The 23,658-nt window shown below is 38.1% G+C and overlaps 1 protein-coding gene across 6 annotated transcripts in view; it reads right to left on the bottom strand.

Moving 5' to 3' along the window:
* tanc2a (tetratricopeptide repeat, ankyrin repeat and coiled-coil containing 2a) overlaps positions 1 to 23,658 on the bottom strand; it is a 132,103-nt gene that overhangs the window by 25,658 nt on the left and 82,787 nt on the right. For 4 of the 6 annotated variants that reach the window (XM_043233878.1, XM_043233880.1, XM_043233876.1 and 1 more), the window contains 4 exons: positions 20,210 to 20,392; positions 3,908 to 4,056; positions 434 to 623; positions 79 to 330 (listed from right to left, as the gene is read on the bottom strand). In XM_043233878.1, coding sequence (XP_043089813.1) covers positions 79 to 330; positions 434 to 623; positions 3,908 to 4,056; positions 20,210 to 20,318 — 700 coding nt within the window. In that variant the 5' untranslated portion in view covers positions 20,319 to 20,392. Of the gene's footprint in view, positions 1 to 78; positions 331 to 433; positions 624 to 3,907; positions 4,057 to 20,209; positions 20,393 to 22,269; positions 22,298 to 23,658 lie in introns of those variants that run through there. The other 2 variants (XM_043233877.1, XM_043233881.1) reach the window with 2 other exon arrangements.

Genomic DNA, 23,658 nt, shown 5'->3' with positions numbered 1-23,658 from the left:
TTCTCAATAATGTCCAAAATTATAATCCAAGCCATGAAGTCAAATGACATATTCATACAGTGTGTGGAAGAAACTCACCGGCCACAGAGTTGGGGCGGGGCATGAGGTAGAGGGGGATGGAGTGGGCGGAGTGAGAGACCGAATGCTCCAGACTCCTCTCCGGGATTTTGTTGAGGCTGTATGTGGAAGCGGCCATGTTTTCATCCACCCGATAAAGAAAGGAGTCTGCACCCATTGACTTCTGCGCCTGCCAGAGTTTGAGGCTGCCTCGCGAGCCCTCGCTGTGTTTTCCTCCATGCTCTGCATTTTCGGAGTAACTTGTGAGCGTTGCTGCAAGACAAGGAACAGGAGCAACATTTTTTTACGCTCATTTTTCTTAATGTGTATTAGCATTTATTTCTGCTCCTACAACAAGCCACAGAAAGTCTCTGACCTATAATGCCGCTGTCTCGGCTCTCCAGGGTGGAGGTGGGACTCGTGATGGATCCGTAAGCACAGTCTCTGGTGCCCATGTTGCCCGGGGCTCCAGCGGGTAACGTGGAGCAGGGGCTGCCAGGTGGGGGCGATGCTGTGCTGCTAGCTAAGCTGGAGCACGGGCTGATCCGCTGGGTCATGGAGATGCCCTGAACATCAGAAGAAAGGATTTGAGAGTAACTCTAACAGCGTTTATAATGACAAGTCCTCCTACTACTACTACTTATACTAACAGTGATAATGAAAATAATAACTTCTAGCATTATTTTTTTTGTTACTCATGTTCATATTATTATCATTAATATGACTCGTATTATTCATATTCTTATTATTTTATTATTAGGAGTAACAGAGGGAAAACCAACGGTCAAATTCATATGCAAAGGATATTGCATGTTTCTCTAAAAATACAAACAATGACAGAACAAATTTGTCATTAGTAAAACCACTTTAACTTGTATCGTTCTATTCAAGTGAAGGATAACAGTACAAACAACGTTGGCATTTCCACGCTTATGTTTCATGAAGGAAGTCTAATGTTCAGTCAGTGTTACACTGCAGAACTGTAGCATACTGAAAGGTGTTTTGCTAGATCAGTGCACCGCTGCTTATTCAGTATATAAGGATCCTATTCCAGAAAAGCAGCAGCACTGAATGACTTTCGCACACAAAAATGCCCACAGAAGTGGAAATCTGCTGACTGGTATTTAATGATACAGTGCTGTCCCATATTTCTGCTGAGGACTGCACACTCATGTGGAATTATCTCTTTTTATGGCCTGGGCTGACTTAAACATATTTTCCACTGTGACTCAATATTATGTAATTTAATACAATGTTATTGGCTTTATGGTATATGACAGAGAGCTTTGAATTTTCAACTCTTAACCAAATGGAAAGAGGAGAGAAATTAGTGTATTATTATGGCATGCTGCGGTCGGCGACAAGACATGAGCTACAAAAACCCACCGAGATGGTAGAATGTTTTACCCTGGTGGGATAAGAGAGAGTGAGAAACATAAACAGACAAAAAGAATGATAATGAAAGAGTTGCAGCAAAAAAGTAGAGGGAGTAGAAAAGAGACATGGAAAGAATAGGTGGTTAAGCGAGTTCATGTCTGACTCTGGGTCTGCGGTGAAGGCCACATTAATGACTTCATTCAGACGGATATGAATTTCAGTCAGTCACTGCCTCTTCTGTCCAGAAGTTGTTTTAGATGATATGTTTCTCACAACCAAAAGAGACCAAACTGCAAACCAGGAGGATCTTCTTTCATAAAAACAACAATTTAAGGATAAATTTGCGGATCAGAGCAAGGTTCTGATTTCAAAACTAGGGTTTGATCCATAAAAACTGGTCTCAAAACTATTTCCACAATCAGTTACAGTACAAAGAAACAACAGGCAAAACAGACTGAAATAGTATGTTCTTAATCCTAATTTCTTTATGTGTAAAGCTGTTTTTAAAACCACCTACATTGGAACATTGATTACGACCGACTGAAAAGCCACGAAAAATAATAATACTTCACATTTCTTTTCACTACAAACCAGCAGTGGCTCTAAGCCACATCTCGGACTCAATAACTTCCCAAACATGTCTAAATAGCACTACACCTTTTTGCTCAATTCAGGGTTCAGCGTGCGTGGGAGAGCGTTTCAGAAATTGTGGCCTTTCGGTGACCACGCTTGCTTGGCAGGGTCCAGCCTCTAAAATAACTCAGTGGAGGTCTGGAGCAGCTGTGGACGGCAGGAGCCGAGCCGAGCAGAGCCTTGCGAGATACATTCCTGGACTCAACTATGTGTCGGATCAATGAGGTCGAGCTGAGCTCAGAACAATTAGGAGGGAATGAAACACTTCTGATTTTAACCAGAAGAATGTTAGGAAGAATGCAACAAGCGCTACATTCAAGAACTCAAAAATGCCATTTGAAAACCCAGCGAGGCTGTTTCCATTCTTAGATTCTGTTAGGATGTGTGGATAATTTTTTTAAATAGGGGTTAATTGTTTAAGGATTAGTTCACTTGTGTAATAAAAATTTCCTGATTATTTACTCAACCCCATGTCATCCAGGATGTTCATGTCTTTCTTTCTTCAGTCACAAAGAAAGTAAGGTTTTTGAGGAAAACATTGCATGACTTTTCTTCATATAGTGGATCAAGGTTCAAACTGCAGTTTCAGTGGAGCATTTTTTTTTTGTGTAGAAAATGACCTTTTGAAGCTGCATTGAAACAAACTGGACCTTTAACCTGAAATGTTAGAAAAAAATAAAATAAAATCTTGGAATGTTTTCCTCAAAAATCGTAACTTATTTTTGAAAACTATGGATGACATGGGTGTGATTAAAAAATTATTAGTTGTGTCAAATGATTAAACATGATTAATCACATCCAAAATAAAAAAATTTGTTTACATTATTAAGATTATATATGAAAAATATGTATATATAAAATAAATTATATGAATATGAATATATACATGTAAATATTTTCAAGATATATACTGTATGTGTGTGTCATACATATATACACAGTACATACACATATTATGTGAACAAAAACTTGGATGTGATTAATTGCAACTAATCATTGGACAGCACTAATACTGTGTGTGTATATATATATATATATATATATATATATATATATATATATATATATATATATATATATATATATATATATATATATATAAATAAATACACAAACATCCACATATATATTTATGAAAAATATGTCAATCATATATGTGAAATATATAGCAATATAAATATATACATGTAAATACATTCACACATTTTTTTTATATTTACTGTATAGGTGTGTATTTACATATAATAAATATACACTATACACATACATATATTATATAACCCAGAGCTTTTATTTTGAATGCAATTAATCACAATTAATAATTTGATAGCACTAATCATAATCAAGCAATTAATTCTACTACAAGTGTAACAGCATTTTAACAGCGCTAGATTTAATTTCATCTGACATCATTAATGCGATACTGCTGTACTGCATATCGAATTAAGCACATGTTGGATTGAATTTTTCTGACTTGAAAGGTTTCTAAGCACTCAAACCCAAAAGCAGATGTTCAGTGGAGAATCATGGCTAAGATCAATGTGGACTGTAAATAGACTAGCGGCAGGGGTTTCAGCATCTGCTGTCTGAGACATGCCTAGTTAGACTCGAACTGCACAGACACACCAGCGCAAACTGCTGCTGTTCATCCAAAACCCAGGAACATCTGTCATGATTTAGAGAGCAAGAATATCCGTGTTTCTGAGGCGGGGATCCGCCCACTGACAAAACCCTGGGCTGCAGAGCAGCACCTCCCACCACCACTAGGCCAAAAACTCACTTGAATTATTTTTAAAAGAATAATGAGAGACTGGATGGGTCCCAAATGTGTGTATCAAACCTGAGGGTCATCTTGTTCCTCCATGCTGTACTGTGCTCCACCGGGCCCTTCGTTCACTTTGTCCCCGAGCAGGAACCCTAGCCGCGTCATCAGTGTGTTGGCGGCCTCGTCTACAGACGGAGGAGGACCCAGATCCTGACTTTCTTCCCCTGTGAGAGAATAAGAGAGAAAAAGAGAGGTAAAGACATGTTCATAAACACCAACCCACCTGAAGTTCTTGCATAACACACATAAACACACATCACACATACACACACACACACACACAAATTGTATAATTATATTAGTCAAAAGAAAAGTTCATGCAAAATAAAAGATGTTTACATAATATATGTGTACTATGTATATTCAATTATATATACACACACACATACAGTACATAATTAGAAAATATTTACATGTACAGTATATACTATATACACTGATATTTAATTTATTGAATTTTATATTATATACAAATATATTTAATACATAACATATTTTTCATAAATACCTACAAAATAAAAGGTTTTATGTAATATATGTGTGTGTATATATAAAAACAAAAGTGCATGTATATCAGTGTATTCTTATATTTTATATTATACATACACATTTAATATATAAACATAACATTTTCTTACATATATACATGCAGAGTTGTGTAACACTGTGAAAGGATTTATACACCTCATTTATTTCACTTAGCTGAAATTAGAATAATTAGATGTAATCACATATTTGGTATTTCCTAAATCATTCACGGACAGTCATTTTGGTAGGATTTTTAAAGACTAAGTAATTTTGGGAATTCATTGAAATTGCTTTCTTTGGCTTCTATGACAACATAGGGAATTTTATGATCCTTGCAAGTCCAACGCATAAAAGTACAACTTGGCCGTCGCTACCGCATACAAACTTTATGTGGTCTCTTTGAAATTTCTGCCTCAAATAGCACCATTGGAATGAAATTTGGTCTTTCAGCCTTTCAGTTCTGCTCACTGTCAAAAATCCCCATCATCACACATCCTTAAAAACCAAGTGACACAGCAGATAAGGATAAATTCTAATAAACCAGCCGCACTTGCGGTTGTGAATTAGCGGAGACCAGACCAAGACCTCAGAAGACTGTAAAACACACTAAACCACCTCACAATCCCGTAGTGTTCCGCAGATGAAGCGTCTGAGCCTGTGCGTTCATATACACAGCCAAAGCCTGATCGCTAGACTTCAAAAGAAGAGGTGTCCCACGGTGGCTAAATCCACAGCGAGAAGAGCTTTTTCAGGATTAGTTTTTTTTTTTTTTCTATGCCTTTCACCTCTCACCATCAGAACAGAGCCGAAGAAAAACGACTGCAAAACAAACTGAGCCTTTCCCAGAAATACGGGGCGAGTTGCTACACCTCTAAGGCACAGACTCATCTTACTGTCAAACCTGTCCTCAGAGACTCCAAATTTCTCTCAGATAAACCGAAGCCTCAGGCAGCAGAGGCTCTGCACAGCAGCTACAGTTAGATTTTATAAGTTGTCCTGAAAAGTAACTTTACAAACTGTCTGAAAGAGAAAAAAAGTCTTGGTATAACACATCTAATGAGTACCGAAAAACAAGGTTTCAAGACAATAGATGCTACGGCTAAATATGCTAATTCAGTCCAAGCATGTCAGTGGCTGTCTCAAAACCTTAAATGAGTTTGAATTAAGTGAATTTCTGGGCATCACAGGAGCATTTCAATATGTACGTTTGGGCTATTTTACAATGGCTTCATAAAAAACAGATCGGAATATGCTACAGCTAATTATGCTAACTAGTGTGACAACCAACATCTATGGCTGTGCCTTAAAACCTCAAAATCATATCGGGCATTTTTAAACATTTCATTTTAAAGTTTGATTTGCACCTAAAGTTAATGCCCCAAAATACACTAGGCCTTAATATTGTTAACAAAAAGCAAAACTATTGTGTGAATTAAAATAAAACTGAAATCAATTCAGATGTATAAATATTAGATGAAAGAACCTTTATTTTTAGTGAAAAAAAAACTAATTATAAATATCAATAAAACATATCAAAGTATATAAATAATATCAAAATAACAGTGAACATGATAAAAAAGGTTTCAATTTATTAACTTCAGAATTATGCAACATAATTCAATATTTAGGTGCTGTAAGTATAGAGCTTACAGACAACAAGTAAAATTAATGACTCTAATGCAAATGTATTAATTGTTAGATATCAAGTAGGAAAAAAAATCATACAGGGTTTGTAAAAGTGAAACATACCAAAACAAGGCCTTGCATCATTTTTTTTGCCAAGTTGAGCATTTTGCATACGTTGTTGTCTATGCAGCCACTATTTAAAGCTGCATAAAGAACAATACTTTTTCCAGACAATATAACCAAGCCTACAAATTGGTTTCCTGTTTTGAATTTTATGTCTCTGAACTGACACGTGGGAATTCATCCGGTTGAATACACGCAGTCTTTGGCAATCACTTTTTTTTTTCTTTTTTTTTTTGAAGTTGCAGTCGCAACACAAAAATGTTGTCATGGCAACTAAGGATTTTCTAAAGCATCTGTCTCCTTCATTCATCCTCCAACCAAACATTCTTCCTAAATTTTTCCTCCTTCGCTCCCTGGTTTCCCTGTACCTCCGGCGGGATGTATGTCACTTGTGACAGCGTATAATAAAGTTCAGGAACCCGCTAATGACACCAGCAGGACCAGAAATAGCACAATGGTGGAAAGATCTGTTCATTACAAGCAGCAAGTCAGCAAGGTTTGTTTTTCTTGCGCTCTCTTTTTATTATTTTGTCCCACAATGTCATCCGTTTCAGAAAATGCCGTGCCTCTTCAAAAGTGCTCTGGCCCACATACGGTAAAAAAATGAAGGAAAAAAGAAAAAAATAAGACCGTTCTGAACTGATGATTCACAAACATGCCAGAAACGGTGGTTTGAAGGTAAGCCTGAGGATGCAAGATATTCAAAACATCCACATATTTGTGGACCACACACGTATCTCAAAGCACAAGCATAAACAATCATATACGCATACTCATGCATGACAATCTCGCAGCTAAAAGAGCGCATTAATGCACTTCTGTATGAGTGATGAGCCGTCTGATAATAAGACAGGCCACAGGGGGTGAGAGACAAAATGGAAAAAAAAGGATAAACACAAGGTGATTTATGACCAACAGTTTTGTTATGGCTGAGATCAGATAGTAATCCTCTCCCAGTCTATTCAGCTTAAAAAATGTTTGACAGCTGCGTTACACACCATCATGTTCATTCATTCACAACTAAATAATCACGAAAATTATGTTAAAATTGTTCATGAAATACTAAGTAATTATAAGGAAAAAAGATAAAAAAATATGTATTATGTAATATATTATTTGTGTGTATGCTAATGTAAGCACCTTGTCAAACAAGAAGACAATTTTGTACATAATGTAAAAAAATAAAATTCAAATTAAATATTTGAATAAAGTGATAAATAATAATGTAAATATTATAAATATAATATAAACAATACTATTTGAATATTTACCAATTAAATATTTTTTTATAGTTTTTAATAAATAGTTATAGTATATGTGATTCATTCAATTTAATTAATTAATCAGCAATTAATCTGATTACATTATTTAGTCAATCAACAGCCCTAGTAAATGATAGTAATATAAAAACAAAACCAAACAAAAACACTATAGTGCCCTATGGTTTCTGTCTGCTATATGTAATGAGAAAACCAGTGACGTCACCACAAAACCTCAGATGTTTAAGTTGTAACACCCCCATGGGAGCTGCTTAAAGTTCCACTCTTTAACTCCACCACAGAGCAACAAATTCAGTTCAGCTTCCTGTTTCGGACCCCTCTGGGGGAGGACGGTCCCATTGGAAAACATGTTGTTTGTGCTTTCGCGAGAGCAAAAAACATCAGCACTGCAGGGGTTTAAACCTAGTCATTCGTCATGTCCCAGCCTCTTGTAAAAACCTACAGCGCTGCATCAGTTATAGGAATGGAAATGCTGATTGGTCCAGTGTCAAAGGTTTGACTTACAGCTCTTGCTATGCACTGCTGGGCTTTTAAAATCAGAGGAGAAATCACAGCCGTATAAAAGGCAAGCAATGGCACACAGCCTTTAACAAAACCGCACATGCGAAAAGCTGCTAGCGTAGCAGAGAATGTAACACTCAGCAAAAACTGGGAAAAAATAGAATTGTTGATAATAGCAGGGTTGCAGTTAGCAAGGCAGGGTGCATTTAATCTAATAATTCAAATATCATTCCATTGCTTCTGACACAGGGTTTCCTACATTTGCAAAAGATTGCATACCTCCCCATTAAACTGTGGGGCAGCCAGTAATTCAGCTGGACACACTGGAGCTCTTTCTCAAGCACACATTGCAACTTTACACTCTAACTAGATTCTATGTGTTTATTTACTTATTTAAAATATAGGGCAAAAGCTGCTGCTGGTAGGTGTTATTAAGAATTAAGCTATTCTAAGTATTTGTTAGGATGTTTCTATATATAGATACAATGAACAGACAAAAAGCAGAACAGATAGAATGAAAGATGACAGAATGTTAGAATGATGGAACTATAGAATGTTAAAATGATTTAATGTTGGAATGACCGAACAGACCGATAGAACGATAAATAGAATGATAGATAGATAGATAGATAGATAGATAGATAGATAGATAGATAGATAGATAGATAGATAGATAGATAGAATGACAGAAAGAGAAAAAGTACAATTAAAAAACATATAGACAGACTGAAAGAATATTCTCAGAAATACGAGTATATAGGGTCGGCACCTTTTCAAAAAGAACAATAAAATGTTGGAATGTTACAATGATAGATAGAATGATTGACCAATAGAACGATAGATAGAACGAAAGATAAATAGAGAGAGAGAGAGAAAGAGAGAGTGGAGACACCAAGCACAATTGGATGGGCTAAATTATATCTGCCCGCAAGCAATGCCACTCCAAAAAAAGTCCATGTCCGAAAATAACGTCCCAAAGCTGGTTCGAGTTAACCAAGCAAAGCTCAGAGGCTCTCAGGGAGGAGAAGACGGCTGCACGATGACAGGGTGGCTGTCTGAACTGGGCGGCACAACTAACAAGCCAAGCACCAAGCTGCGGACCGGCTGTGCTGGCGGTTTAGAAATAGAAGGCACGAGAAAAAAAAGAACAACAAAGGGCCTTGCAAACAAACTCTTGGCTAAATAAATAGGCCAGGGAAAAAGCTGGTCTGTCATTGTGAGACATTTTAAGCATGAAAAATGCAGTGTCAAATGAGTGGAAACACAAGTCTGCTTTCCAGAACTGAAGTGGCCGGTTGAGACAGCTAAGTCACACTGGTTTTCAGATCCTGGTTTGCTACAATGGCACTGAGATTAAACAAATTGACTTACAAATTGTATTACACTACCTATAGTCTGTTAACAGGTTTTCGAGCTCCGTTGCTTTTCCAGTGTTAAGTCAAATTTGATGCACTCGGAAACCTGAAAACTGTCTTAAAAACCAAACAACTGCAAAATTTTATAATGTAACTATGACCTTATTCAGCAAAACTGCACTATATAAATCATTTTTGTTTTTTCTATTTCTGAACAGGAGAAACTTACACAAAATCTTTTTTTTCTAGAAGTCTCATTTAAATAATAAAAAAAAAGTTGTTTGATAACCTGATTAAAAATAATTTTGTAATGAAATGTCTCAGTTTGAACAATCCGACATAATAATTTTCTTGTAATTTGGTGTCATTAAATGTACCCGCAGTGACAACAGCAATAAACATTAATTATGCACTAAATAAATTACTTCTTAATGAGGGTTTAATTAGACTTTTTTGACTTGTTTTTCATTAAAAAAATCTAACAGTCTTTAAAGCAAGATAAATTCACTTGAGTAACACAGGATAAGGCATTAAGACTTGTTTCTACACAATGTATTTATACTTACTTTCATCATAATAAATGAAACACAAAATACATTATTTTGAGAAATTCCATTGTTTTTTTCTTCAGTGGTAACCAAGACACTCTATTTTTTTTTTATCAGTACACCCATTCCTTGCCATTGTTAGCACTATGCTCTAGTGTTTGAGCTACATGAATGGAAGACAAACATAAAAGGAAAACCGAATATGATAAGAATTGATAATATTGCATCCACCCTTTCCTGTTTCCTAGTACACTCAAGATTTGTATACTGCCCTCATGTACAACCATGTATAACCAACATGAAACTGCTAGCAAAATCACTGAAGTCTCAACTAAAAAAAAAACTAAAGGCTAAAATGCATCGTGAACAAAACCCATGTAACCACAACAAGGTAAGCTGTACTGATGATGACTGTCATCTGAAGGCCACAGTGGCGTCCATCAATCATCGCCTTTGCTTCCTTTTCACAGCTCACACCATTCACACTCCGGCCATGCATACATCTCATCTACTCTGAGATCTCCTCTAATCGAGACAGATTACACCCCAGGCGGATCTTCAGTCCATCTTCATCACTCTAATTGACACTCGGCCTGCCAAGAGCGTAGCGTTTTCATGCATCAAAGATGAAGAGTTGGCATGTGTGTTACTGCTGAATACAATAAAAAGCCATTCCAGTCGTCCTTTTGAAACACAAGATTCATCTTTCCTTCAAGACAATCCTTTCTCCATCTCCACCTCACCTTTCTCTTCTTTACTGCCCTCCTCCTCGTCCTCGTCTTCTTCTTCTTCATCATCATCATCATCATCTTGTTGTTCTTCTTCCTCGTTCTCATCCTCACCTTCCTCGTCGTCCTCAACTTCTCCCACCCAAACCTCCTCTCCGTAAACCTCCCTCTGTCCATCTATTCCATCACCAACGATACCCTGTGCACCTCTGGGACTGGTGCAGCATCCTGACTGCAGCAGGGACTGATCAGACAGGCTCAGACTGGACGTACAGGCCCGGGACGTACAGCAGAAGTGAGACATCCATTGCCTGAAAAGCGAAGAGGTTCGACTCTGTCTTGTCGCCCCTAGGCCTGCTCGTCCTGTGCGGTCGTACGGACGTGACCGCTTCCTCCTCTGCCACGTGCATCTGGCCCTGGTCCCGGCACACGCCTTCCTGACAGTCAAAGCAAAATCCATAATCCAAACAAGTGGTTTTCCCTGCTTACAGCTGGGGTCCAGCTCCACAGGAGAACGGTGAGAGGGGAAAGCCTGATCTGTTCGATTTAGGGCCCTTGCAGTCGCAAGGACTGAGCGGAAAATGAGCACCCTGCTTCTTTTCTCCTTCAGAACAGTTTGCGGCTGTCAGTGAATGGGGAGGAGAGGACTTCGACGGCGGTTTGGTTGCTCTGCTGAGCTTCAGAGAAACCGCTGGCTCGAGCTTTAACAGGAACCATGAGGAGTCTGAAGAGTCGGAGTCCAAACACCACAAAAGGAGGGAGGGAGCGAGCGAGAGCAGCAAGAAACCACTAAACCCATCGTTCTGTGTTCCCGGCTCAGTGCAGTTAAAAATGTTGGAAGGGCATGTGTCACAAGCGCACACGCAAGGCCTGCACAAGCAGAAAGTTTAGGAAAGGGTTAGGCTTACCGGGCCAGAGCATATCCAGGTCAAGAATCCCTGCCAAGCCAGAAGTGACTTTGAGGAAAGCCAGCTACCGGCTTCCAAAAGAAAATGGCCCTCTTTTCCAACAGAGTGCATGTACAGACTGTAACGTCATTAACATCTTCGGGAGCCGAGATAAGAGACGGTCAGGATGACCCCAAAACAAACAGAGAGGAGAACAAAAGTGACGGGCAGGAGCGAAGCAGAAAAACAGATGGTACTGCTTAACGAAGTGTGCAAGGCTGGGGGTCGGATTACGCTGCTGTTGGTCACAGGCACAGGGCTGTTTAAACCGAAGGGGCCAGGGTCGCTCCTCTCTGACCCTTGTGGCTCCGAGAGGTGTATGCTATTGTGGGTGAGGGTGTTTGGTCCAAGTAGGTCAACCCCAAAACGCTCAATCATTTCAGTCTTAGATGGCGTCCACTCCAATCAGATATTCCATCCCTAACCACAGCTGAATTTTAAACAGGATTTTAATTTATTATTTCAGTCCCACATTATATTAGGTAGACTTAATTACTATGCACTTACAGCAAAAAGTAATTACAGTGTACTTATTGTGTTTGTATTCTGAAGCTATTGAGGTGGGATGTGGGTGGGGTTAGGGACAGGTTTGGTGGTATGGTTTAAGGTTGTAGGGATAGGTCAAAATTGTTGATGTAATTACAGGCATGTATTTTATTAATATACATGTACAATGTAAAAAATATATGTACATGATAAAAGTATTTAAACATTTATTTCGACTATGAATTGTAGTTAGAAATTACAATTCATAGAGTATAGACGTTAATCAATATCAACCTATACACTCATCAAAACACATTTCTTTAAGAACATATTTATGCCATACTTTCCTTTTTCAAAACATTGCTGATAAGTGAATACAAAGCTTTTATCACACTGCTAGCAATTGTGTAAAAGGAAGGGGGACTGGGTCAGTCAGTCTATTGAGAAATGGAGCATGCACAAAGACCAAATTTACATTCATGGGATGTTGCCTATTGTTAGAAAATCTACAGCTGCTATGCAGACGCAACACAGAATACAACATCAAAACAATGCAGTGTGTTTTAAATGCAGATGTGTTGATGTGGTTAAAATGAGGTTTCATACTCCGCCACGTCTCATTGCTTTGATTTAAAAATCGCTTCAAAGAACAGCAAACACATTACAGAAAAAATGAGACATGACAAATGTAAAGACAACTGACAAACGCTACTGCTCTTTTTTATTTAAATGATCCTATTAAGAAGCTCACACAAATATAACTACAACTTTTCCTATTGTCTTCCTGTATAATAATAATATATAACAATAAAAATAAGACATGAACATTATGTGAACAGCGATGCTCCCAATTCTGGCATCTTCTGTTAAACTGAGTCTGGACAGTGGGGAACACTTGAGTGTAAATAACTCAAGAAAGTTAACACTACTTCCACTGGAGGGGAGAAATCGATATGTTTAAAATGCAAACTTAAGATGTACACTTGTCCGGTTTTCTCAAATTTCTGGATTCTTGGACTTAGCGTGCACTGTTACAGTACATACTTGTCTAACATATTATGCAATGATTTATGTGGTAATCCACAGTGTGCCAGTGTTGTAATACACACCTGCTGATAGAGTTTAAAGGCTTTGTTTCTCATCATTTGCTCAAAATCATGTTTTTCCAAACCTGTAAAACTTACTTTCATCTCACAAATGTTTTAAATGTTTCTACCTTTACAAAGAAAGTTATTGGGATCTAAAACCCCACTGACACTTCTTTTAACTCCTTGGTCCCCACCGACTTCCATAAAAAATACTATGGAAGTTAATGAGGAAATGAATTTGAACCAATGAACCAGCTTTCTTCAAAATATATATTTTTTTTTAAACGTTCAACAGAAGGAAACTCATACATGTACATGGAACAACATGAGAGGGAGTAAATTATAATAAATTTTTTGCGTGAACTATGCCTTTAAAGTATATTTTATGTTGCATAGATGAAAGAAAGGATTGGAATAACAGGATGGTCAATAAATGATGGCAAATATTTTTATTTTTTGGTAGAACTATACCACTGCATTTTAAATGACCTCAAAACCTGCCACAATTATTACTTAATCATAATTATTACATAATCATAATTTAAGCAAATAAGGAAAACATTCTGAGAGTCCCTCATTCCAGTGCAAACACTGAGGTATGTGAAAATACTCCTTTGGGCTCTTGTTAAAGAAAAGTACTATTGAGAATGCTTCAGACAAACAGCAGGAGATATATTTAGACTTGGAAATAAAAGATTTGTAGGGAAGTAAAACAGGCTTTCCCTCATGTGATTTCAATGGTCCTGTGCCATCTGTTGGATTTGCATAAGATAATAACAAGATCACATACACCAATTGTTTAAATTAAGACGCAGCCAAATGTAGTATTAAGCTTCATATAAGAGGATTTTTTGTCTATTCCAGACTGAGTAGGTAGAGGAAGTCTTGGCACATTGAAAGCGATAACCCACGTCATACAAGGTGTGAAAGATTTCGTGGCAGCTCTGGAAAGTGACAAGCGTTGTATTTTAAAGATATCCCCACGATTACCAGACAGCCTCCCACATGGACAGGCCTAAAGATGACAGATCTTCAACGATCTGTTACTAATATAATGACAGCGATTCTCCTTTCCTGCTCATGCTGTCATACGGTGTCACATTCGCCAGCGCCAGAACTGCCAGGACACCTGCTAATACAGGAAACCCAACACTCATTTACAGGAAGACACCTTTAGAGGATCCCAGAGTAGACTGAGCATTCTACGCTGCGATTGGTTGAGGTGACGGAATGCTCATGGCTATGTTGCATAACAGTTTTTGCAGAGTGAATTCAGACTCCTCTGGGTTATAACATATCGAATTCATTTTGAAAAGATGCAATTGCCCAACTTTGTTTGCATTTTTGTTTTGCAGTATTTGCTGAGCTCTTGTATAATACCACCAAACGGTCAAAAAGCACACACACTTGCTTTAGAGTCACTGATTTTTAAGTCACTGATCTTTGATCTGAATTGGATTCATGGGTGATGAAATTTTTGAGACGTGAGAAATTAGAGGTATTCATTCATAAAATGACATTTTCTCCCAAAATGTGTTTTCCTTCCAGTATATCACTTTGTCATATACAAAGCTTTTCAGCGTTTCTAGTGTCGGTAACTATTTCTAAATATACAGACCTGTTTAATTTCAGGTCTCAAAAATACAGAAGCATGATTCACAGGATAGCGGGGTCAGATTCAGATTGTTATTTTAGAGCTGTGAGAACTAAACTCTGAATGACAGCTTGCTTTGGGCTGAATTTTGAGGCGGTTTACACTCTTCTTCTGCAGAAAACCTGTCAAAACCACACATTGGCAAATCTTTCTTTCGATATCAATGCATTAGGAATATCCAGTTAGCTATATTAAGCATATCCAGGAAACAACACCTGAGGAAGTTAACACAAGCTAAAACAATGACCCTTCATCATAAAAAAATCAACATAAAAAACCGACACACAATCATTTTTTTCGCCTTAAAACATAATTATCAGCAGCGATAATTATATAAGAAGTCACTTTCAGTATGCTACATGCCATGCATTTCAAGAGCACAAACAAATATCTCTCTCACTCTTGCTACTGCTTCTTGTTTTGGTTCTGTCACAAAACACAACAGCTGGTCGGTCCACGCACCCAACACCCGTCAGAACTCATCCGTCACGATTTGTAAGCTGTGATTCTATTTTAACGAGAAGTGACGGCTCATTCATGTCCCTGGTGATAAGGTGACACCAGGGAGCGAATAGCACTCGACAACAGGCATCCTCAAATGCTGCCAGAGCATCTTAGACTACACACACAGTTGCCATTAGTCCCGTGATATATGTCCATTCTATCCACTCTATCCGTATATAAAATACACAATTTGAGGTATAATTCAAGTCCGTATCACAAACAATGCGGGATGAGTTACACACCAAAGTTGAATACTTTTGAAGTTGTTCAAACCGCTAACCCTAAGAATGAGCAATATAAAATATAAAAAGTGGTGCCTGACAACACAAGTGTAACCGAACAAGTGTAAGTGATAATCAGAGACAAGAAGATTGGCAAAGTCCTCACCGCTTTCATCCAAAAACAGATCTCGCCTCTTCCCTCCTCGCAGACAGATAAATCCAACTCCACATGTTCTCTGAATTTCAAGCAAACTGCTGCTGATCTGAAGCATCTACTCTTGAGAATCTTGAGAAACTGATACTCAAGATGAGAGAAGAGGTGAGAGGAGAGATTTTGGAGGATGGGAGGAGGAGGAGGAGCAAAAGAGAAAGTTGGAACGGGGATGGAGAGACAACGAAAAAAAAAAAAAAAAAAATGGATCATGGCGCGTGTGGATGTCAGAGCGTCACCTGAGACAGGAAACGAGGAGGTGTCACGCTTCCAATTATATCCCTCCCCAGGCTGCTTACACACTATTTCCAGCCTGCAGAGGAGAGGTGCTACAAGAAGAGGAAGAGAGCTGGAGGAACGAGAGAGAGTGACGAGGACGAGCATCACTCATTCAGAGATGCTGCTGTCATGACAAGGTGCTGCTTTACAAAACAAAGGAGGTGGAGTCACACCATATGAGATAATAACACTCATAAGAATGAATGCTCCCTTCTCCGGCTGTTATAGGCATTGTTTGGGAACCTCTCATGAGATCCGTGTGTGCACCGATACAGTGCTCATTATAGGTGACTGAACTGAGTACTGCTCAAGACCCAAACGACAGCCAATCAGATCAGCCCAAAAGACGTAAGGACTCATTTGAATATGAGCGTGTCAGATGCGCACACAAACACACTTAGTCAGAGCAGCTTATTAACACGCGGAGTGTCAAAGCCAGCACATACACACTGCATATTCTAGCTTTCGCACCCCATCCACTCCTTACGGTCATACGTCCCAGTCACAGTTACAATCTTTCATGCAACACACATTCATCAATTCACATCCATTCTTTTAAAATCACTGATCCTGTCATTCACTCTTTCACCCAATTATTCTCATTTATCCATTTGTACTTCTTTTGGTTCCTGAGAAACATATTTATTATTATTCATGTTTAAAAAGCTGTGCTGCTTAATATTTTTGCGCAAAAACATTATTTTTCATTCTGAGTACAGCTTTTAATGTACTTCATGAACAGAAAGTTTAAAAGAAAAGAATTTATTTGAAATATAACGTTTTTGAAATACTATGAATGTCATACATTTGCTGTCACTTTTGAGTGTTCTTGGTAAATAATATATAAAAAATAAATAAATAAATAAACAAATGAATCAATTAACTAATCACTGACCCCAACTTTTTTTAACAGTTTAGCAGTTTATTAATTTTGCCTCACTAAATAAGAGAACATTCAAAGGAAATAATCTACAATAGCAAGATTAGAATTTACATGCTATAATTGGGGAAAAAAAAGAGCATTAACAGATTGTACCAACGCTTATTAAAGACTGCACAAAGGTTGCGTCCCTTATTTATTAGGGGAGGCTAATAAGCAGCAAGTGTGTGTGTGTGTGTGTGTGTGTGTGTGTGTGTGTGTGTGTGTGCGCGCGTGTGTGTACATGTTTACCTGTATGCAATTAAAACCTCTCAGAATGCTGGTGATTACTGTAATTGCACTCGTTACGATAGCTAGGGAGGTCAAAGTTTATTGTTCAGTCACTGGAACGGAAACAGCCCCGATGGCAGTGATTGCCATCATTAGGGTGGAAATGTAGATTCCAGTTCCAGGAACTCATTCTGACCAAAGAAATGGGAGGAGGAAAAAAGAAAAACCCTGAAATGTGTCAACTGGAGGATAACTCTAGTGCGGGTTACCAAGACTATCCATCTGGACTGCCATGAGATCACGTGAGGCGAGTCTCCCTCCAGCTCCATCAGTAATTGCAGCTTAAGTCATTCAAGACAAAGACACTAGATTTTATCTTAAGCCCATTAAACTGTACAGCGCAAGCGTGAATAATGAAAGCATATGTAAGATCAGAACGACTGTGCAAACACACACACAAACACACACACACACACACACACACAGTATAAAATAAGAGCAAACCTCTAATAGCCAGTACAAATCTAATGGACAAGAATCCAGTTTTACCCCTCTGCCTTAAAGGAGTAGTTGAGCCCATCATTCATGTCATTCCAAGCCTGCAGGACTTTCTTTAGTGGAACACAAAGAAGGAAATTCTGAAGAATATCCTAGCCATCTTTTTTGATCTAATAAACACAAACTAGGACTACAATATACATTACTGTCCCCTTATAGAATTTTTTCTCTTGGGCTTAGTGTATACTGCATACACAACGCACACATAAATAACCAAATCACATATATCACACATTAAACATACCACACAGGAGAGCAGCACACAAAGTCAAATATATCAGGAGTCACACTGACCAACCAGAAAATTACTATTACACAAATACTTGCCCACAGACCATAAAACCAATGATAAATAACACTGACTGGGGCTTTTACGTTCTAAAATGACAAAAACTGGACCTAAGTATATTCTAAAAAAGTTTTTGTGTGAACAACAGACTGAAGGTAAACTCATTAGTCAAAAAAAATGTTGATATAGGCCCACACCTTAGCATGTTTATGAGTTTATATCTTATCAATGAATCAGTTGTTCACAAAATGTATATTTTGCTCAAAAAATGAAATTCAGTTATTAATTTGCTTATTCTAAGGGGCCATTGACACAGAATGTGTTTTTCCATTCAGATGCACAAATGTTTTATTTTTTATGTAAACACATTAGAGGACGTGTATGACTATGCTGACTTTGCTATGCTTGTGTCAATTGCGGCATCTCGCACATAAGTGCATGTTTTAAGACGCTGTGTCAAGTTAAATGAATTTGAACGTTTACACAGAGTTTATCATTAATATCAGTGCTAAAACCGTGGACCAATCAGAAGACCCTGGAGCCGGGGCAAGCATTGCAAGCTTCTGTTTACAGTAGCAAGTTGGCATGGCAACTGTTTTATTTGACGCCAACATGGCACAGGAAGCATTTGGTCCCTTAGAACTGTGTCTGATGTTGAACTGTGTGAACATCCAGTATATCTCTATGATGAAATATTACATGAAGATTATTGTGGGAGAAAAGCGGACAGTGAGCCAATGATCGGCGCAGCACTGGGCTGGATGAACAAAACAGGACACAGAAAGAAAAGGAAATCACACTCTCAGTGCTGTCCTGCTTCCAGGAGAGTGTGGCTGAAAACAGTTCATTGTGTTGGGAAGGAGCTTCCGTGGACAGGACTGGACGGGACGCACTCGCTGGAACAACTCGGAAATGATAAAAGCAGGAAAAACAATGTGTGGATGGAAAAGCCACTGGCGGTGATCCAGGCTCATGGGGGGAGAAGGAACAGCGGGGGAGGTTAAAGAGAGGATACAAACAAGAACGTGAACTCAGTTCACTGACTAAATCCTATTTCTGATCTTTTACCACTTTACTTTAGAGCAGGAAAGCACAGAAAGGCAGGAAAAAATAGAGGGAGAAAAAAAGATCCGGTCAGTGGCCTTAAACAAAACGTATGATTGTTAACCACTATACTAGGCTGCAACGGAAAGCTAGACTGCACGCTGAAAACTCAACAGGACAAATTGATATATTTTGGATATATTTCAGCCAGCCTTTATTCACTCTAATAACAGACAACTAAAAACGGAAACTGTTTTAGCTTAATGTTTGACTGTTTGAATACAGTGTTGCTGAACTGCCACTGACAGCATTTGCTGAAAACAACATGACACTCTCTGAGGAGGCGATTAGCATTTCTGAAACATTAATGGTGCACTAACAGTCCTTCAGCTGAACTACTTCTCCATAGAGACAAAAACTGCATGGAGGAACACTGAAGGATGAAAAGAATATAATTAGTGCACCCTTGTGGCTGCTAACAGAAGTACAGTGTCTGAGACAACAAAAGCATTACAGGGTACAGTAGATAGATAGATAGATAGATAGATAGATAGATAGATAGATAGATAGATAGATAGATAGATAGATAGATAGATAGATAGATAGATAGATGACAGACAAACAAATAGACAGACAGACAGATAGACAGATAGACAGATAGATAGATAGATAGATAGATAGATAGATAGATAGATAGATAGATAGATAGATAGATAGATAGATAGATAGATATAGATAGATAGATAGATAGATGACAGACAGACAGATAGACAGACAGATAGATAGATAGATAGATAGATAGACAGACAGACAGACAGATAGATAGATAGATAGATAGATAGATAGATAGATCTTTTAACTATATTTTTCACAAATTAATGCAGATGCATAGAACACAATGTAATTTTCCATTTTCAACAAGTAAACCACACTTAATGTACGTGTAAATTGACATCTCTAAAAACAACACATTGCTACTTCATTACATCAAACCCACACACACACACACACACACACACTCTCCCTGTGTATAAGGTGAAGGCATTTGTGCTCTCAGTGGGAGTTCTGGCATTCAGCTGAAGTGTTTGAGATGGGAAACAGGAGGTGGTTCTCGCTCACACAAACACACACACACACACACACACACACACACACACACACACACACACACACACCTGCAAACACAAGCAGTGTTACCTGGCAGTCTCTTGAGCGGCTGGAGACGCATGTTGAGGGCCTGGTGGGACAGCAGAGGAGACGAGGGGAGAGAGCGCGACACACCCTCCATGATCCGAATGTGCTGCATGCCCTCGGTCACCGGGAGAGGAGGGACTGCGTAATCCCCCTCGAACACACACTCGCCCTCCACAGAGTCACTGCCTGCAGAGAGACAGGAGGACACGGATTTCACAATGAAGCCAACATTATAATACTTCACTTCAGCAAGACACGCTCGAGAGACCAATCACACGAGCACAAAGAAGGTTCATTTGCATATGGGAGTCACAAACACAGGCGGTTCGTGAGTTCAGCTTATTAACACTTCGCTATCAGCGTTCCTGAAAAGACGACACCTCCGGATTTAGAAACGGAGAGAAGGAGAGCAAGACAGATTGAAGATGTTGTCAGACGCCTGCAGCTGTCATGTTTGTGTGAGTGGACATCACACACTAACACTGACACACCTTGGTAATTTGATCGCGTGCTAGTTTGCTTAGCAAGATTTGTTTCAAAGGAACCACATGCCATGACAGTAGAAGAACGTGACATTGAGAAACATCACAATTGCAAAACAACCGGGCATTTCAAATAAACATGCCACGTGTGAAACGGAGAGAAATGATGAGTCTTAACTAGAAATTCAGATGCCTGGGCATGCTAATTCACATGTTACTCTCGCTGCTGGGCTCCGGGAAGGAAGCAAACTGAATGAAAGGGTCGACTGGAAACGGATGATGGAGATGAGCGACAGGAATCGTGACTCATCGGTGAAGGTCGCAGAACGACAGATTGATGACCGAGCAAATCGAATAAATTATATAAATTATTCAAGGGTCTCGTGTTTTGAGCATGATTGCTTTTTGTTCTTGAAATTAAATTAAAACTAAATTGACATTAAATTGAAATTAAATTAAAATGATAAAAAAAGCAAAAATAACGAATGGTTAAAAAAGATACATTTAATAAATAAATAAAACAAATAAATAAAATTGTTAGTAGCACACATTTGTTAGTAAACTATTTATTATTTTTATTATACTGTTGTACCTAATTTAATTGTTTTATTTTTTTGTTTGTTTGTTTTTTCTATTTCACTTTTGCTGTTTGTATGTTTATTACTTTCTTTCTGTCATCCTGTTTTTTAAAACAATTAATAAATAAATCATAAATAAATTTAAAGACAAGAAAAAAAAAGACTGCTTCCAATGACTATTTTCTATGATTTTATTCATGTGATGGTAAATCTGAATATTTCAGCAGTCATTACATTAACCTTCAGTGTCACATGGTCCTTTAGAAATCATTCTAATTTGATGATTGGTGCTCAAGAAATACTTATTACATTACTTATTGTGAACAGTGACACGCTTTTTTTGATGCTTCATTTTTTGATGAATAGAAAGTTCAAGTTCATTTATTTGAAATGGAAAACGTTACAGTCCTTTATCAACTGAACGTGTCCTTGCAGGAAAAAAAAAGTAATAAAAGCATAACATCTAAATATAAAAAAGTATTAATTATCATAATTGTTATTAAACTGAACCGATCAAAATGAATAAATGTCATCTTCTCTATGTCAGATGCCACTAAAGAAGCCCATTACAATGCAGTGTGTCTGTTTGTGCTGCCATTAAAAATGCCACCATGGGTCTTTCATTAACTACCAATTAAACTCCAGATTTCATTTGACGCAGCAGGAGCAGGCTGGAGTGCGTTTAATCATGCACATGTGACTCTCATCAGACCTGTGAGATCAGAGCGCTGTGAAAAACACTTACAGTATTTACTATTCACACAGCTCGGTAAATCTGCCGTGTTTGTGTGTGCCTGTGTGTGTGTGTGTGTGTGTGTGTGTGTGTGTACTGCCGTGGTTGGGTGGGGTCTGGACTGCTGGTGTCAAGCAATCTCTCTCTCTCTCTCTCTCTCTCTTTTCTCTCTCTCTCTCTCTCTGCTACCCATTTTCTTCTCCATCCATCAGCCTCACCCACCCTCCTCATCATACACTCTCATGCATTTCATATTGGATCGCGGCTCACCTCTTTCTCTCATTTCCTCTCTCAGAGCATCTTTGGCGTACCATCTGATCAAACAAAACCCAAATGTGTGGATTTCCGGCTCATTCCAGACATCTTTTTGCCTATCGCACTCAAACTAAAACGCCCAGATGCACCTAAGATCTTAGAGCTAAAGCATCAGAACCACACCCAAAAAAAAAAACGTAATCTCATTACTCTCACGATTCAAGACTCCTCCGAGACCCTCTAAACACTCTCGCGTTCGCTCGGTCCTCGGCAGAAGAGGATTACAGCTCCTTCTGAGACACGGCGAGCTGTCAGATGCGCAATCGCTCATTGTGTCTTCCTGAATCCGGAGCTACTGCAGTGCAGGACGTGGACTGAAGCGAAATGCTTTTCCACGAGCAGACGGCAAGAGAGTCGAGGCAGAGCGAGCGGATCAAACCCTCAGGCGTTCATCGCTAAACACTATCTGCTTCAGTGCTGCAGAATGAATGAAAGACGGGGATTACGGTCAACAATCAGAACATGCAGGGTGTGTTGTTTCTGCATTCAGAGACTCTTTGAGGAGTTTTATGTCCTGGCAGCGTGTGTCTGTTGCAGCTCAGCTGCGTCATTGGATGGCGTCAGACAGGAAGAGGCCATGTTGTGCCCGGTCTGGCCACGGCGACAGATGGCACAGACAGGAAGAGAGGAACAGAGAGGAGAGACTGATGAATGAAGCACCCACCTGCTAGTTACCACACATACAGACTACACAGACACACTCTTCATGTGTCACTGTAGTTGTGGTAGGTTTCAGTTCAATAACACTCTCTGCGAGCAGTGTGCCGCCGCACAAGGTGCCTGATGCAGGAGATGGATACGAAACAAAACTATTACAGTAAAACAACGCTGCAATTTAGAGTGACGCAAATATTCAGTTCTCAGTCATCATTTTTGCTGCATATATCTGTATCTTTATTTATATAATATTTATATCAATTAAATTTACAAGACATATATAAATTGGTCATTATTACTTATTATTATTTATTACTACTTATTAATTTTATAAGAATATTATTTATAATAATATTTATATTTGTATTTATTTATATTATTTTGTATACATTATGTATACATTTATTAACATTAATTTTTTTATATTTTATATATATGAAATGTTTTATTTTATGTGATAAATCAACATTAAAAAGCATTACCAAAATATTTTTTAATTCTACATTTAAATAAAAAATAAACGTGCAATGTTATTATATATATATATATATATATATATATATATATATATATATATATATATATATATATATATATATATATATATATATATATATATATATATATATACATATATATATAATTAATGTTTATAATAAATATATGTTTATATATATATATATTATA

Source organism: Puntigrus tetrazona, chromosome 3, assembly GCF_018831695.1.
Source record: "Puntigrus tetrazona isolate hp1 chromosome 3, ASM1883169v1, whole genome shotgun sequence".
NCBI lineage: Eukaryota > Metazoa > Chordata > Actinopteri > Cypriniformes > Cyprinidae > Puntigrus > Puntigrus tetrazona.
This window is presented reverse-complemented; position numbering and strand designations above follow the sequence as displayed.